The sequence below is a fragment of the Bidens hawaiensis genome, unplaced genomic scaffold (assembly GCF_021521415.1).
Source record: "Bidens hawaiensis isolate Kalapana, Puna unplaced genomic scaffold, B.hawaiensis_p1.1 tig00030215_1, whole genome shotgun sequence".
In the NCBI taxonomy this organism is placed as follows: domain Eukaryota; kingdom Viridiplantae; phylum Streptophyta; class Magnoliopsida; order Asterales; family Asteraceae; genus Bidens; species Bidens hawaiensis.
In genome coordinates, this window is record NW_027495027.1 from 140,110 (window position 1) to 154,680 (window position 14,571).

A 14,571-nucleotide genomic window follows, 5' to 3' on the forward strand; every position below is an offset into this window, starting at 1 on the left:
TTGTAAGGCCAAAAAGTTGTGACTTGCGATATCAAATTACGAAACCCATTATATATTTACTGTTAAGTTAATAATTTATGTCAGTGAGAAAACCGGACATTGAAATCAGGGCTTCAGCACGCGCGTTTAACTTCAAGGGGATAAGGCTTCTAGATTATTTGTGTTTTTGGCTATAAATAGAACTTGTATGACATGTTTATGGTGCATGTTTTGTGAGGTGTAAATCACCCACCTAAGGGGAGCTCACCTTGGGTGGGGCTGGTTCTTGCTTAATGCATCAATCTTTAACCGACAACAAGATCGTTCATTTATTTTATCTTTATATTATTTATTATGTTGGTCGTTTGATTTACCGCACCTGTCTCACATGCTTATCAAGAACAAAATCCGTTCGTTGTCGGATCCTGTTTCGGGACCTACAAAAATTTATACAATTAAGAATTTGGAATGTTACACTTGAAGTCTTATTTTTTTTTTTTATTTTTTTTTTCTTTTGAGTGACCAGGTTTTAACAAATACATAAAACTAAAAAACAGTGATAAAAGAGATGTGGAAAAAGCTTTTCACCATTTCAAGAGAGAGAAAGACGAAAAAATAAATGAAGCATAATCAAACCAAATAACATAAGCTCTAACAACATATTATCACTATATTTAATATGAAAACAATTTTTTTATTCCGCTATATCCTATCGTCCGTGATATCATGTACGGACCTTATCGTAAGTTTTACATGTAAAAAATATATGGTTCTCAGGCTTGTATAAAGTTCGTCGATAAATAAGAATGAGATGCAAGCCATCTGTCCAAACTAACCCAAACTTCTTCAGGCTTGTATAAAGCAATTGAATGGCCTGCACCCTTCATATACACAAAAGTTGCACATGGTAAGAAAAAATATATACAAAAATTATTTATATAGAAATATTTTGTAATATTTCATGTGTGTTTTGGTCGACATTATCAAATGAAATTCAAATACTTTAACAGTTGCGTACGTTAGCGAGTAAGCATTCTTTGCATATTTCATCTTATATCTGTTAAAGAAGATATAGAAACACTCTCATTGAATGGAATTAAAATCATACTTACAATTTGAGTTAAACGCAGAAATTAGAACTCACCCGGCAACTTGATTGTTTACAAACCATGGGTTCCATGGGCTTTCAATTGGAAGACCGAGAGATGTTATCCATTGTTCTGCCCCAACGTATGGGAAAATGAAATCATGATCACCGCTGTCAATTAAAATTTTTGGAGAAAGTTAACATGTAAGGATTCATTTTTAAATTGTAGTATAACGAACCCAATTAGTAGGATAAGATAGAAACTGATTATCTAAAGAACGACAAGTTTTTCTGTGAAATTCGAGTTGCAATCGATCGAAGAAATTAGACCGGCCAGATGATTCCTTTATATAGGTATCCAACTGTTACAATGTTTTGGGGTGAAACGTCGCAACATTTGATAAAACTTTATGGTACTTAGGGTGTAACTGTTGCAGTTACATCGATATCAAGAACTCTATTAGGTAGAAAACATGTTGCTACTGAAGTTCTAATATCCTACCGAATTACAAAATGCTACACTCCTTTGCTATAGATAGACAAAGTTCCTACTAATTGTTAGTTTACCATTGAACTTCAGTAACCAGGTTGCTACGACCGGTAACGACTTGCTACTTATTTCCAGAAACTTTCAAATATCATTTTTCATGTAACTTTTAACCACCCATGCCGATCTGATACAATTCAAGTCATGGGGTTGCCACTTGTATCCCAAAAGAAGTCGATCAACCCTTGACCCCATAGGGCGGTGTACTTTTAAAACTCCACGGTACCAAAGCCATAGAGGTTCTTAGTACCGAAATCATAATAAATTAATAATGTTGAATTAACAAGCCTGCACTTCACACCGTTTAACTTGTATTAACGTTTCTTTTGATTTCATATATTTTGGTCTGCAAGTAAATCTTATTTGCCAAAATAGTTTATGGACACTATAAGGTGTATGTGTGGTTTTTGTAACAGCATCGCGAAAAACGTTGCACGCGGATTTTTTTTCGTGACGAAATGGCACTCTTAAAATTATATTAAAAGTACTAATATAATACCTAAGGATCAAAACTTGACAGTTTCTTGAAGTAAGCATTTTATGGTATACGATACTGCTGAAAATGTCGAGTAAAATTCGTCGCCCTTCTTCTTTAACTCGTAATGGATTCTCTCATTGCTTTTCTCAAACTTTTCGATTGTTCCCTGCAAAAGCAATGGGAAAAAATTTGAGTTAAACCTATTCAAAGATAGGGAATTTCTTTCTATATTCGTTTGGTATATAAATGATCGAACAAAAACAAAAAAAATTGTTTGGTAAGCTTAACAAACAAGCATGAACAGAGGCCGTGCTTGTTCAATTATGTTTGTAAACGTTTGGTAAAGTGTTTGTTAACATTCGGCAATGTTTGTTCGCATCCGTCCAGTTACATTCGTTTACATATATTTGTTTTGTTTGCTAGAATTTTACTATTACTATTTTTATTTATTTATTGATTACTATTACTGCTGATCATATAATTATGTTTATTATGATTACTATGTTAAGTTACTATAGAGGGGAGGAGGAGCAAAGATCAACCCAAATTGAATTGGAATGATAGGATTAGACGTGATTTGGTACTTGTATCTCTTTAAGGACATGGTTGAGGATATGAGTTTTTAGAGACGTAGAATTAAGATTAAGAACTTTTAGGAGTATAAGATTTTTTGTTAGAAATGCGTCTTAGAGGCTTTTACTTACCTTATTTAAAGGTTAAATGATATATTATTGTAATACTTTAATTCTAAATTACTATTCTATATTTTCTTACTAGTTACTACTATCACTATTCTTATTTATCTACTTATTATTTATGACTATTGTTAATATTATTTTTAATATTACCCAGGTATTTATTGTATTTATCCAACCTTTGGTGCTGCCTAAAGGTCTAGCGTTGAACTTGTGTTTTTTTTTCGGTTTCATACATATGGTTTTGGAGTTGGGGGTCAATTTAGAAGCAGGCTCTCTATTTTTTGGGATAAGGGTACGGTTTGCCTACATCTTCCCTAAACCCCGCAAATTGCTTTGCTATTGACGGGATTTCTTACCGGGTATGTTTGTTTGTTTGTTTGTTTATGTTAAGTTATTTTGAATATAATGTGGAGTACTTTCAGATACTTGGGTGATATGCATAAAATTTGTATAAAATAAATGTTAATTTAATGAGTGAGAAAACTATATAGGAAATGCAAATCTAGGAAGTTTAAGGTAGCGATTGATATGCAGAAATGACAGGTGAATGGAATGATTCATTGCGTGAGAATAAAAAAAAGTGGTATTTGGTTGCTCAATAGAATGGAATCTCCAATTACACATGTAATACCATTCCATCAAAACCATTCTCCCCCCCCCACCCCCTTTTTATTTCATTCCTCTTTCATCATATTTTATCAGCAACCCCACCTAACAACCACCACCACCACAACTACAATCCTCGTCGCCACCTGACTGTTACCGTCGTCGTCGCAACCACCACCGTCGCCGCCGCCACCACCACCAAAGCTACCACCGCCACCAACATCGTCGCCGTAACCACCACAAATATTGTCACCTCCGCCGCCAAACAAACCCCGCCACCACCACTATCGCTGCTTAACCACCACCACCTTTGCCGCCACCCTACCATTGCCATCACCACTTGACCACCAATGCTACAACCGCCACCCCCACCACCCCCACCACCACCACCACCGCCACCACAACCACCGCCCCTGCCTCTTGACGACCACCACTACCACAGTCGCTATCTCCACCACAATTGTCGTCGCCGGAGCTACCACTACCGTAGCCATTGCAATTTTTTAATTTTGGTATATTTTGTGTGGATACCAAACAACATAAATAATGTAATAATTCATTTCATTTTCATAGGTTAACCAAACAAGACAAGTAACGGTAATGATCAATTTCCTTCCCTGATCTATTCCATTCCTTCTCTCATTCCATTACCTCTAACCAAACATACCCTTAGGTATTGTCATAAGTTGTATATAAAGTAATCGTGTAACAACATACCTCCCGAACATGTAGAGCTTTTTGAACTTCTTTATCATTTCCAAAATAATCCAAGTATGTAAAGTCAGTGCCCTTAAAAACAAAATAATTAAATTCATTTTTCTTTGATATTTCTCAATTGAGCTGCATTCACTTTGGTTCGGCTCGGTTCAAAAACAAACCTATTTATAAATTTTGAGAAAGGAAAATTATCCGACAAGTTGGATCTGGATCGGTGTCATCACAGCACGGGTTTAATATATTCTGTGCATTGATTCTGCTCGTGCACTGAAATTGGGAATTCAGATTAGATAATACGGGTCAAATAAAGCTTATAATTAAATAAGAAGCTTATCAAAATGATCTGTGTGTACCTCATCAACCCGTTGAAGACTACTTGAACATTCGGTGTTTTCAGGATCTATGTATACATAGTTGCCATCACAAGTTTTTTTTGCTGACTGGAAAATCACATGAATACAAAGAAAGAAGAAAATCTTGAATTGAAATCAAGATAAATTTTTATACTTATCAAGATATATTAAACATCATTTTCTTAGTTACCTCGTAGATATCATCGGATATAAGTGCAGCTCTGTGAGCAAACTCAAATCTTGAATTGAAATCACTGAATTTATCAGTCAGAGGACTAACAATCAAGCATCCCTGGAAACTACGAGTTAATTTGGTGTTCTATATTGTGATATAAATTTATTTGTATTAATTAACTAAGTTTACAATGTTGTTATAAGGTTTGTACGGTTAGAGGATTACTCTAATATTCAGTTGAGGTTGATCTCCACGTTCATTGCCTACAAAATTAAAGAAACGAATTAAATAAAGATGATTTTTTTAAGTTCCATCTTTGTCTTGCGTATAATGTTGTTAGTTGTATATCATATGACATTAAAGAATAAAACAGCTCAATGTGTACATATTGTAAAAAAGAGAGAACAAAAATTGATTCCGTTGTATTCTGTGGAGCAACGTATGATTGATCATAATTAATAGCAACATTTAAGTATGATCCAATTTTGAACATTTAACTATATCATGATTTACTCCCCATCCCCGGTTGATGTTGTGAGTAGAAAGAAAAAGGAGAAATCACCATCGAGAAATCTTCTGTTAGAAGTCGTAATACATATAGATTGAGCGTTGACAAAGTACTTCTAGCCCGTGCATACATTTCACATCTTTGTCGACTCAAACACTAGCAACAACCATAAAAGCATTTATTTCTAGTCGCATCTATAAAAAGAGGTTGAAACAATCCTGACTGAGGCAACCTTTGAAGCTCCACTATCGTTCTTTAACTTTGGATAAAGTTAAGTTCGTTATTTTGCACGAGCTTTGAATATTACTTGAGTGTTAATCCAAATTCTTAATGTGCCATGGCATGTGGTTCCAAAATTTTAACCCTTTTCAACATCTTGCTAACTCTGTTAAAAATTTCATTTAAATATAAGGATATTCCATCCATTTTACGACTAAAGTTATTTTATAGTTGCTTTTGATAGCAAGAGAGAACCTTTAAACAAATAACTCTTTCTCTCTTTCTTTTCCCTCTCTCCTATCACCCACGCCATTTGGGTACGACAAACTCACGCACACCCTAAACCTATCACACCATTTGGGCTTAAACCCTCATCACTTGGAAAGGTTTAACAACCTTGTATCAATGCGTTACAAGCCTTTTAGTCGCGCCAACATCTCTCTCATTATCCTAACCCTTCTATATAATGGAATTAATTGGTCTTGAACAAAACTTGATAGCACCAAAAACTAACATGATTTGTGTAGAACAAAAGAAGATACGAACTTGTGCTCTTGAATAGGAATTGCAGAACACAAAAGAAAGAAATATTTATTATTCAATGATAAAAAAAACATGAGCCAAATAACCTATTTAAATACAAGAACTTTAATCCTATCCTAAACAAACTCAAATACTAGATACTATAGATAAGCATAACATATGTTTATCCAACCTTATTCAAAAACAATAAAACTTAGACTCAAACTATTATTACTACTAACTTAATAATAATTCTAATAAACTTTCAAACCAACCCCTTAAACTATTAAAATTTAACGATTAATTTCAACAATCAATGCCTTAATCGTTAAATTTCATACTAGTCTTCACCAAAGAGCTGGATCACCATCATCTTCTTTACTCAAATTCGCTTGCTCATCTTCTTTTTCCTTCCCTAGACATTCGTTCGCAAAGTGACCAAACTCATTGCACTTGAAACATTTAACGTGGCTCTTATCACGTCGGAACTGTTCACCATCTCGACCCTTCCCGGAACCCCGGCCCTTTCCTTGGCCTCGTCCGAGATCACCCCGACTTGAACTTCCGCAACCACAATGTTCACACGCGTGCCTTTTCTCATTCTCTTTCTAAGCAAACAACAAGCCCCCATGAACGTCTTCTCCTTCATTAGATCCTTCGATACACTCCTCGTATGCCTTCAATCTTCCAACGGCTTCATCAAAGAGCATCGAATCCACCTCGAAACATTGTTCAATTGAGGCTACAATCTGAAGAAAAGATTTAGGCATTGAATCAAGTAGCCTTCTCACCAATTCTTTTTCTTCAATCAAATCTCCCTCGCCTTCGAAGCTAACCCGGTAAGTTTAGTTGCAAAATTATCAACTGACTCGCCCTCCTTCATGCGTAATCCTTCGAGTTCCCTACTCAGTGTTGCTAGTCTAGCCGTTCTCACCCGATCCACTCCTAAATATCTTGTTTTCAATCCATCCCATACTTGTTTTGCATCAGCGTAATCCGCCATTTGTAATACCATATCTTCGGGTATGGTTTGAAACAAGAAAGCAAGTGCTTGCTTTGATTTCTGTTGATCCACCGCATCCCCTAATGCCCTTGGTTCGACCACCTCCAGTATTCCATACGCATCCATAATCGTCTTAACTTTGACAGCCCACACCGGGTAATTTGTAGGAGTCAAACTGGGCATTGATATGTCATAGAACTACCATCTTTTACCATTGCTATCTCCTCTTCTTCACAACTTCAATCTCACTTGATCACTTATCGATTTTCCTTTTCCCGGGTCACCAAAACAACCCCGTTCTTGACCACCGATCGAAGAAAAAACAAGCTCGCCCGCTTCTACTGTTTTCTTCTTCTCTTGCTAGACGCGACCGGATTCAAAGCACACCGCTTTGACGAATCTTCTTCCGTCCGTCTACCCGCAAATCCGATAGGATAACTTTTGCCAAAAAAAAAAACAACCTACACCGGTTCTTCCGTTTTTTATCCTTGGCGGAAAGGATCGGGTCGATTGATCAAGTATTGAAGCTGTGTTGAATCACTTCTATGCAGGTCCTAGAGCTTTATGGCTCTGATACAAATTAATGGAATTAATTGGTCTTGAACAAAACTTGATAGCACCAAAAACTAACAATATGATTTGTGTAGAACAAAAGAATATACGAACTTGTGCTCTTGAATAGGAATTGCATAACACAAAAGAAAGAAATATTTATTATTCAATGATAAAAAAACAAGAGCCAAATAACATATTTAAATACTAGAACTTTAATCCTATCCTAAACAAACTCAAATACTAGATACTATAGATAAGCATAACATATGCTTATCCAACCTTATTCAAAAACAATTAAACTTAGACTCAAACTATTATTACTACTAACTTAATAATAATTCTAATAAACTTTCAAACGAACCCCTTAGACTATTAAAATTTAACGATTAATTCCAACACCATATATTGTTTCGTTTAATGTATTTTATTTATTTATTTGTTTCATTTGTCTTACATAATAAAATATATAATTTTATAAGATGGAAGAAGTAGGACGTCAGACACTTAACTAAGAAGATAGTTACCTTTGTATACCTCTAAAGTAACAACTGGTATGAGTAGGCCCATATATAAAATACCAGTTACATACAAAGGATTATTGAGGAATCTTGGGTGCTCCTCAAGCCACTGCATTTAAATATTATTATAACCGTTAATTAATCAAACAAAAATTAAAATTTATATTATTATAACCCTCGTTTATAAGTAAACACAAATCCAAGTTTATATTATTATAATAGTTATTTAGATTATTAACAAGACACAAATCAAACTATATACTCGTGGCATGGCCGGCTCAAGGATTATTAGGGCTTTAGGTCTCCACAAATAAGACCTAACTTTTATTAGGCCTTTAAAATTGTTAAGCTGGCCCTGTATGTATACTACTGTAGGGGAATATAAATCTATCTTACCTTAACTAAAAATTGATAACTATGTTGAGCTAAAATAGAATCACTACTCTTTGACCCCTCGTTTTTTGTAGCATATGAAAACCCCGTACCAGCAGGAAGATCAACAAATATTACACTTGCCGTCTACAAAATTTTAGAACTATTAGTCATTGTAAAATATATACACTAAACACACACACTAGTCGGATGTCCGGGCGATGCGGTAGGGAACACAAATAATTGTAATTACGTAACATGTTAATTAATTAAAATAAAAACTATAACAAGTTCATACTCAAATTAAAGAGTATAAAATTTTTATCATATGGTGTAATTTAAGAAAAAAATAACGTATGAAATAAATTATTACCGTTTAAAAATCAAATTGTAAAAGATAAGTTTGTAAACTTATCTTTTTGTTCGCTTTGTATGTATTAAATAATAATAGATTTAGCGTTATTGCTTTATGTAACAAGAGTAATATTAAAAATAGTATTACAACACACAAATCATATAGAAAATATTAACCTTTGCCCATGAATGGGGATTCAACTCCAATGCAAGCTTCTCCCATGTTGAATTATCAAATTTTATACTTAGCGGACCTGCAATAGATAATTTAATAATAGTTAGGGTTGTTCATCGGCTAAAAATGGGGCTAGATTTGAAGAAAAAACGAGACCGAATTAAATCATTTAATGATGTAAGTTTCAAACCCATTGTGATCAATTCCAGCTAGTTGGAAAAAGGGACCGGGTTTCACCTGAAGTGTCGTAAGGTGGGATAAACTTCTTCAGGCTTATGTGAGTAAGTGTCGATGGAAGTGCTACGGGCACATAAAGATGTGGGTAGAGGAAGTCTCAAAGCTCCAATTTTGAGAGATAAAGAAGGCCACGGACGTTCTAACGCATGTAGACCGATTTTAACCGCTCTTAATCTATTATCTTATGGGTAGTGAAAACCAACATATTGTTGTTTATACTAGTATAAACACTTGTAGATATTATGTTTATGGCACCAATAGTCATTATGTTTATGGTACCAATAGTTTCAAGCCCCGAATCGATAATCAAACACGAACTAAACAACTAAATGAATAATTCTCGTTTATATTAATAAGAAAATATAACTCAAAAAATTGATTACAACTCTCAAACCTAACTCGGTTTGACTCTTGATGAACCCTAACTCGGTTGAATCAACTTCATGATGTATAATAACTAACCATAACTCGGTTTATATAGACTAACCTAACTTACAAGCTAACACATTACCAAATGTAATAAAATTTTAATTTTTGGGTTGGGCCTTACACTAAGACCAAACAATAATTGAGCCAGCATAGTCACTCATGAATTTTCGGGATTTTTTGTTAGTGGTGTTAGGTCCCGTTTTGTTTATTTAGTCTTTTGTATTGGTTTATATGTTGTTGGGCTTGTTAGACCATTTTGTATGTATTTGGGCCCAAGGCCATTGTAAACAAGCCCATTGGGCACATGATGAATATAAATCTTCTCATGCATGCTCTCCTATAAATAGAGAGCATGCCATGAGAAGAAAGGATCCTTTTGCAAAATTCTCTAACTTCTACTTCTCTTGTTCTCTCTCACTCTCACTTCCCTTAACCGAAAATAAACATCAAGATCCGAGACCAAAGGTGATTCGGTGTGATATTCCGCTAGCACCGGGCTTGGTTGATCCAAGAATAGTTGTTAGATCCACCCGTGTTTGGGACCTACAATTGGTATCAGAGCGGGTCGAATCTTATGATTCAACTTTGTTCTTGATATTCGGGTTCTATTTCCGCTATTACCCGAATCGAGACGTTAATTCCGTTGAAGTTTTTGGAAATAAAGTTTGGTGTTTGGAAATAAAGTTTGAAGATTTGGGAAAGTAAGCGTGCTTGAAGTTCGTCTCGGGTTCGTTATCCGGATTCATAGCTGTCTAAGGGTTGCAAATAAGCAAATCTAGTTTTGTTTAATGTTGTATGTTGAAAAAAAAATAGCAGATTTTAAGATCCAGATGAAACTTTTTTAAGATATGGATGCTTTTTTTTCTTTGATCTTCGTACACGTACACATGTGAGAGAAAAACAAGTCTCTGAATACAAGATCTGATAACACTTATTCGTAAATCGCGGCTAGGGTTTGGGTGATGAACCAAGGTAATGTCCAGGAGGAGTTGAGAGATGATGTTTGTTGAAGAGAGTGGATGGTTTGGTGGCGGTGAGTGAGCGTTGGAGGAGGTGGGGCTGCTGATGGTGACGGTGAGGGAGGCGGTGGTTGCTTCCATTCTGGTGTCGGTGTACGACGGTGGTGGCTATGACGGAACGGTTTTCCGGTGACCACTGATGACGATGATGAGTTGTCGGAATGTTATCGTTTTCCGGCGAACGACCGAAGATTTGGGCCGCTTATGAAGATATTTATGGGCCGAGTAAGTTGGTTTATGTTTCGTGTTGACCGAACTGAAGAAAGTCAAATTTGTTTGGGTTTCGTCTTGTTTAACCGTGTTCAAAGCTTGTTATTTCTAATGTCACACCCTAACCTACGGCAGAAATGCCGGGGTGCAACTGATTGCACAGTAGCTCACTAAGACACTAACAATGATATAGTGACAATAACTAATTATTAAATTTAAAAATAACCAAAGTACATCACAAAATTTAAATAAACATTATCAAAATAAAAAATAACAAATAAATTTCTAGATAATATTCATTGATATCCCAACGGTATTATCTACTTGCTTCAACTTTGTTCATCTAATATAGGTGCCTACAACATGCGTAAAAATGTATTTTTTCAACACAACGGTTGATGAGCAAACACAAGTTTTCAATGTATACCTAATATTAAATTACAATTCAATGCGGATGCGGTAACTACAACAATTAATTGAAATAATAACAAAAATTGTTGACATAAACGATGTTCTTTCTGATCAGATATGATAGTCAAAGGTACTCCATGACGACAAACGATGTTCTTGACATAAATCTTAGCAAGTTGCTCGACCGAATTTTTCTCTCGAATAGGAATGAAATGAGCCGATTTGGTTAATCGATCGATGATTACCCAAATACTATCATGTTGGTCACGGGTTGTCGGAAGCTTGGTGATGAAATCCATAGTAATGTCATCCCACTTCCAAACGGGAATCGGAGGTTGCTCGAGTAAACCGAAAGGTTTTTGATGCTCGACTTTAACCTTAGAACACGTGAGACACTTGGATATATATACCGCAATATCCTTCTTCATTCCGGGCCACCAATAGATGGAACGAAGGTCGGCATACATTTTATCCGCACCGGGATGAACAGAGTATCTTGACTTGTGCGCTTCATCCAAGATAAAGGTGCGAAGATCGTCACGATCGGGAATCCATAAGCGGTTGATGAAATAAAGCAAGCCATTTCGTTTGGTTTCAAGTTGAAGTTCGGCACCACACGACATCTCGTCATACATGTTACCCTCGGTGACGGAGACGTGCTGAGCTTCATAGATGCGAGAAAGAAGATCGGGTTGATTAATCACGCAATTAAGCAACACGGATTTAACATGTTCCTTTCGACTAAGGGCGTCGGCCACGACATTCGCTTTACCGGGATGGTAGTGAATCTCACAATCATAGTCACTAAGTAACTCGGCCCATCGTCGTTGTCTCATGTTGAGCTCTTTTTGATCAAATATGTGCTGAAGACTCTTATGGTCGGTGTAAACGACACATTTCGTACCATAGAGATAGTGTCTCCACATTTTTAGGGCGAATATAACAGCTCCATGCTCGAGATCGTGAGTCGTATAATTCTTCTCGTGGATCTTGAGTTGTCTCGAGGCGCAAGCAATAACCTTGCCTCGTTGCATAAGAACACAACCAAGACCTTAGTTAGAAGCATCACAAAAGACAATGAAATCATCATTTCCCTCGGGGAGGGTTAGAATAGAAGCATTTCAAAGCATGTCCTTTAAGGTTTGAAAGACTTCTTCTTGCTTCGACCCCCACTCATAAGGCTTACCCTTGTGAGTTAAGGTGGTGAGAGGTAAAGAAATTTTAGAGAAGTTTCGGATGAAACGACGGTAATATCCCGCTAAACCAAGGAAAGATCGAACTTCGGTGGGAGAAGTCGGGGTTTTCCAATTCTTGACAGCTTTAATTTTGGCGGGATCAACGTGGATACCTTTGTCATTTACAACATGGCCCAAGAATTGAACTTCCTTTTGTCAAAATTCGCACTTAGAGAACTTGGCATAAAGTTGTTCTTTTCTCAAGAGATCGAGAATAACTTGTAAGTGATTCTTGTGCTCGGTTTCGGTTTTGGAAAAGATTAGAATATCATCGATAAAAACAATTACGAATTTATCCAAGTAGGGTTTGCAAACACGGTTCATGAGATCCATAAAAACCGCGGGTGCATTGGTTAGTCCAAAAGGCATAGCACAAAATTCATAATGCCTATATCGAGTTCGGAATGCGGTTTTGGGTATATCTTCTTCATTGACACGTAGTTGATGATAACCCGAACGGAGATCGATTTTTGAGAAACAAGCGGCTCCTTGAAGTTGGTCGAAAATGTCATCGATACGAGGAAAGGGGTAACGGTTTTTGATGGTGAGTTTGTTGAGTTCACGATAATCGATGCACATACGGAAAGTTCCATCTTTTTTCTTTACGAATATAATCGGTGCACCCCATGGAGAAGAACTAGGACAAATAAAGCCCTTGTCCGAAAGTTCTTGGAGTTTTTTCGAAAGTTCTTGCATTCCAGAGGGTGCAAGACGGTAAGGTGCTTTGGAAACGGGATTTGCTCCGGGTACAAGATCGATACGAAACTCGACTTGTCGAGCAGGAGGAAGTCCGGAAACGTCTTCGGGGAAAACGTCAGGAAAATAACGGACGATCGGGATATCGGAAATTTTCTTCTTCTCTTCGGATTTCTTCTCGGTTACATAGGCTAGAAAAGCCACGTATCTCTTGCGTAAATAACGTTGGGCTTCAAAACAAGACATGGTGTTGAGTTTCGGGAAAAGTCTTTATCCATAAACGTTTAAGACCACACAGTTTGGGAGAGGAATTCGAATATACTTCTCAAAGCACAAGATTTCGGTATGGTGTAAAGATAACCAATCCATACCTACTATGACATCAAAGCTTCCCATCTTCATCGGTATGAGGTCATGAGAAAATCTATGTTTATTGAGGGTGAGAGTGCAATTACAGATGACAGAATCAATAACAATCGAACTACCATTTGCAACTTCTACTGAGAAAGGCTTAGATAACTTAACACGAGGCTTGGCAAGTATGCACTCAAAATCAAATGTAATGAAACTCCTATCAGCACCCGTATCAAATAAAACCGAAGAAGAATGATTATTCACGAGAAACGTACCGTTCACCACATCATTAGAGTTTTGCGCTTGGTTCACATTGAGCATGAAATCACGCCTGCGAGCATCTTGGGTTGCTTGAGCGGCTTGGTTCGGTGGTGGAGCTTGAATAGTGGGAACTTGAACCGGTTTAATGGGAGCCATGATTTGAGGAACTTGAGAAGCAACGAGTGGAGGGACTTGAGGTTGATAGGATTGGACTTGGTAGGCTTGGGTAGTGTAGTAAGGAGTGGGTATAAATTGAGTTTGGTGAGCATAAGCAAGTCGAGGTCAAGCATTGCGGAGGTGATTGGGGTCCCTACAATTATAGCAAGCCCTAGGTGGAGCATTGGGTTGAGCAAACGGTCTGGTACAAGGTTGGGAGTTTTGCGAAACGAACCGTTGTGGAGCGGTTTGTCCACGCGTAACTTCGCGACAAGTGTTAGCAAGATGACCGTAGCGGTTGCAATTGGTGCACAACCGGCATCAAGAGTAAGCAGGATGATGACGTTGACAAGTGGTGCACAATGGGTCAGGCCCGGTATAGGGTTTCTTGTTGGGATAGGCTTGAGTTGATGGATTGGATTGGGTTAAAGCATAGTTTCGATGGTCGGCCTTTCGTTTGTTCTTGGTGATGGAGTAGTGGTTAGCATGGTTATTGGGCTTGGAAGAAGATTCGGCCTTACCCTTCTTTGCAGGTTCGATTGCAGCCTTCTCGGTAGATTTCTTGGGGGTATTTTTCCTCGTCAAAGTCTTGGCCTTAACGTGGTTTTCTGTCAAGGTAGAAGCAAGACAGATTGCATCGCGAAGGCTTTGCGGTTTGCTACTCAATACAGAGTCTTGAATTTGTAGAGGTAACCCG

At 37.0% G+C, this 14,571-nt stretch overlaps 1 protein-coding gene and 1 pseudogene across 1 annotated transcript; both read right to left on the reverse strand.

Moving 5' to 3' along the window:
• Positions 1-752: 752 nt before the first annotated feature.
• On the reverse strand, positions 753-13,349 carry LOC143580060 (serine carboxypeptidase-like 17; annotated as a pseudogene).
• A 24-nt stretch (positions 13,350-13,373) lies between these two features.
• Positions 13,374-13,874, reverse strand: LOC143580061 (uncharacterized). The gene has a single exon (XM_077063196.1). The coding sequence runs from the start codon at positions 13,872-13,874 to the stop codon at positions 13,374-13,376; it is 501 nt and encodes a 166-aa protein (XP_076919311.1).
• Positions 13,875-14,571: the final 697 nt, after the last annotated feature.

Bases quoted from the DNA above. Each gene is read 5' to 3' on its own strand.
- LOC143580061 (XM_077063196.1), bottom strand. From the start codon at position 13,874: ATGGCTCCCATTAAACCGGTTCAAGTTCCCACTATTCAAGCTCCACCA.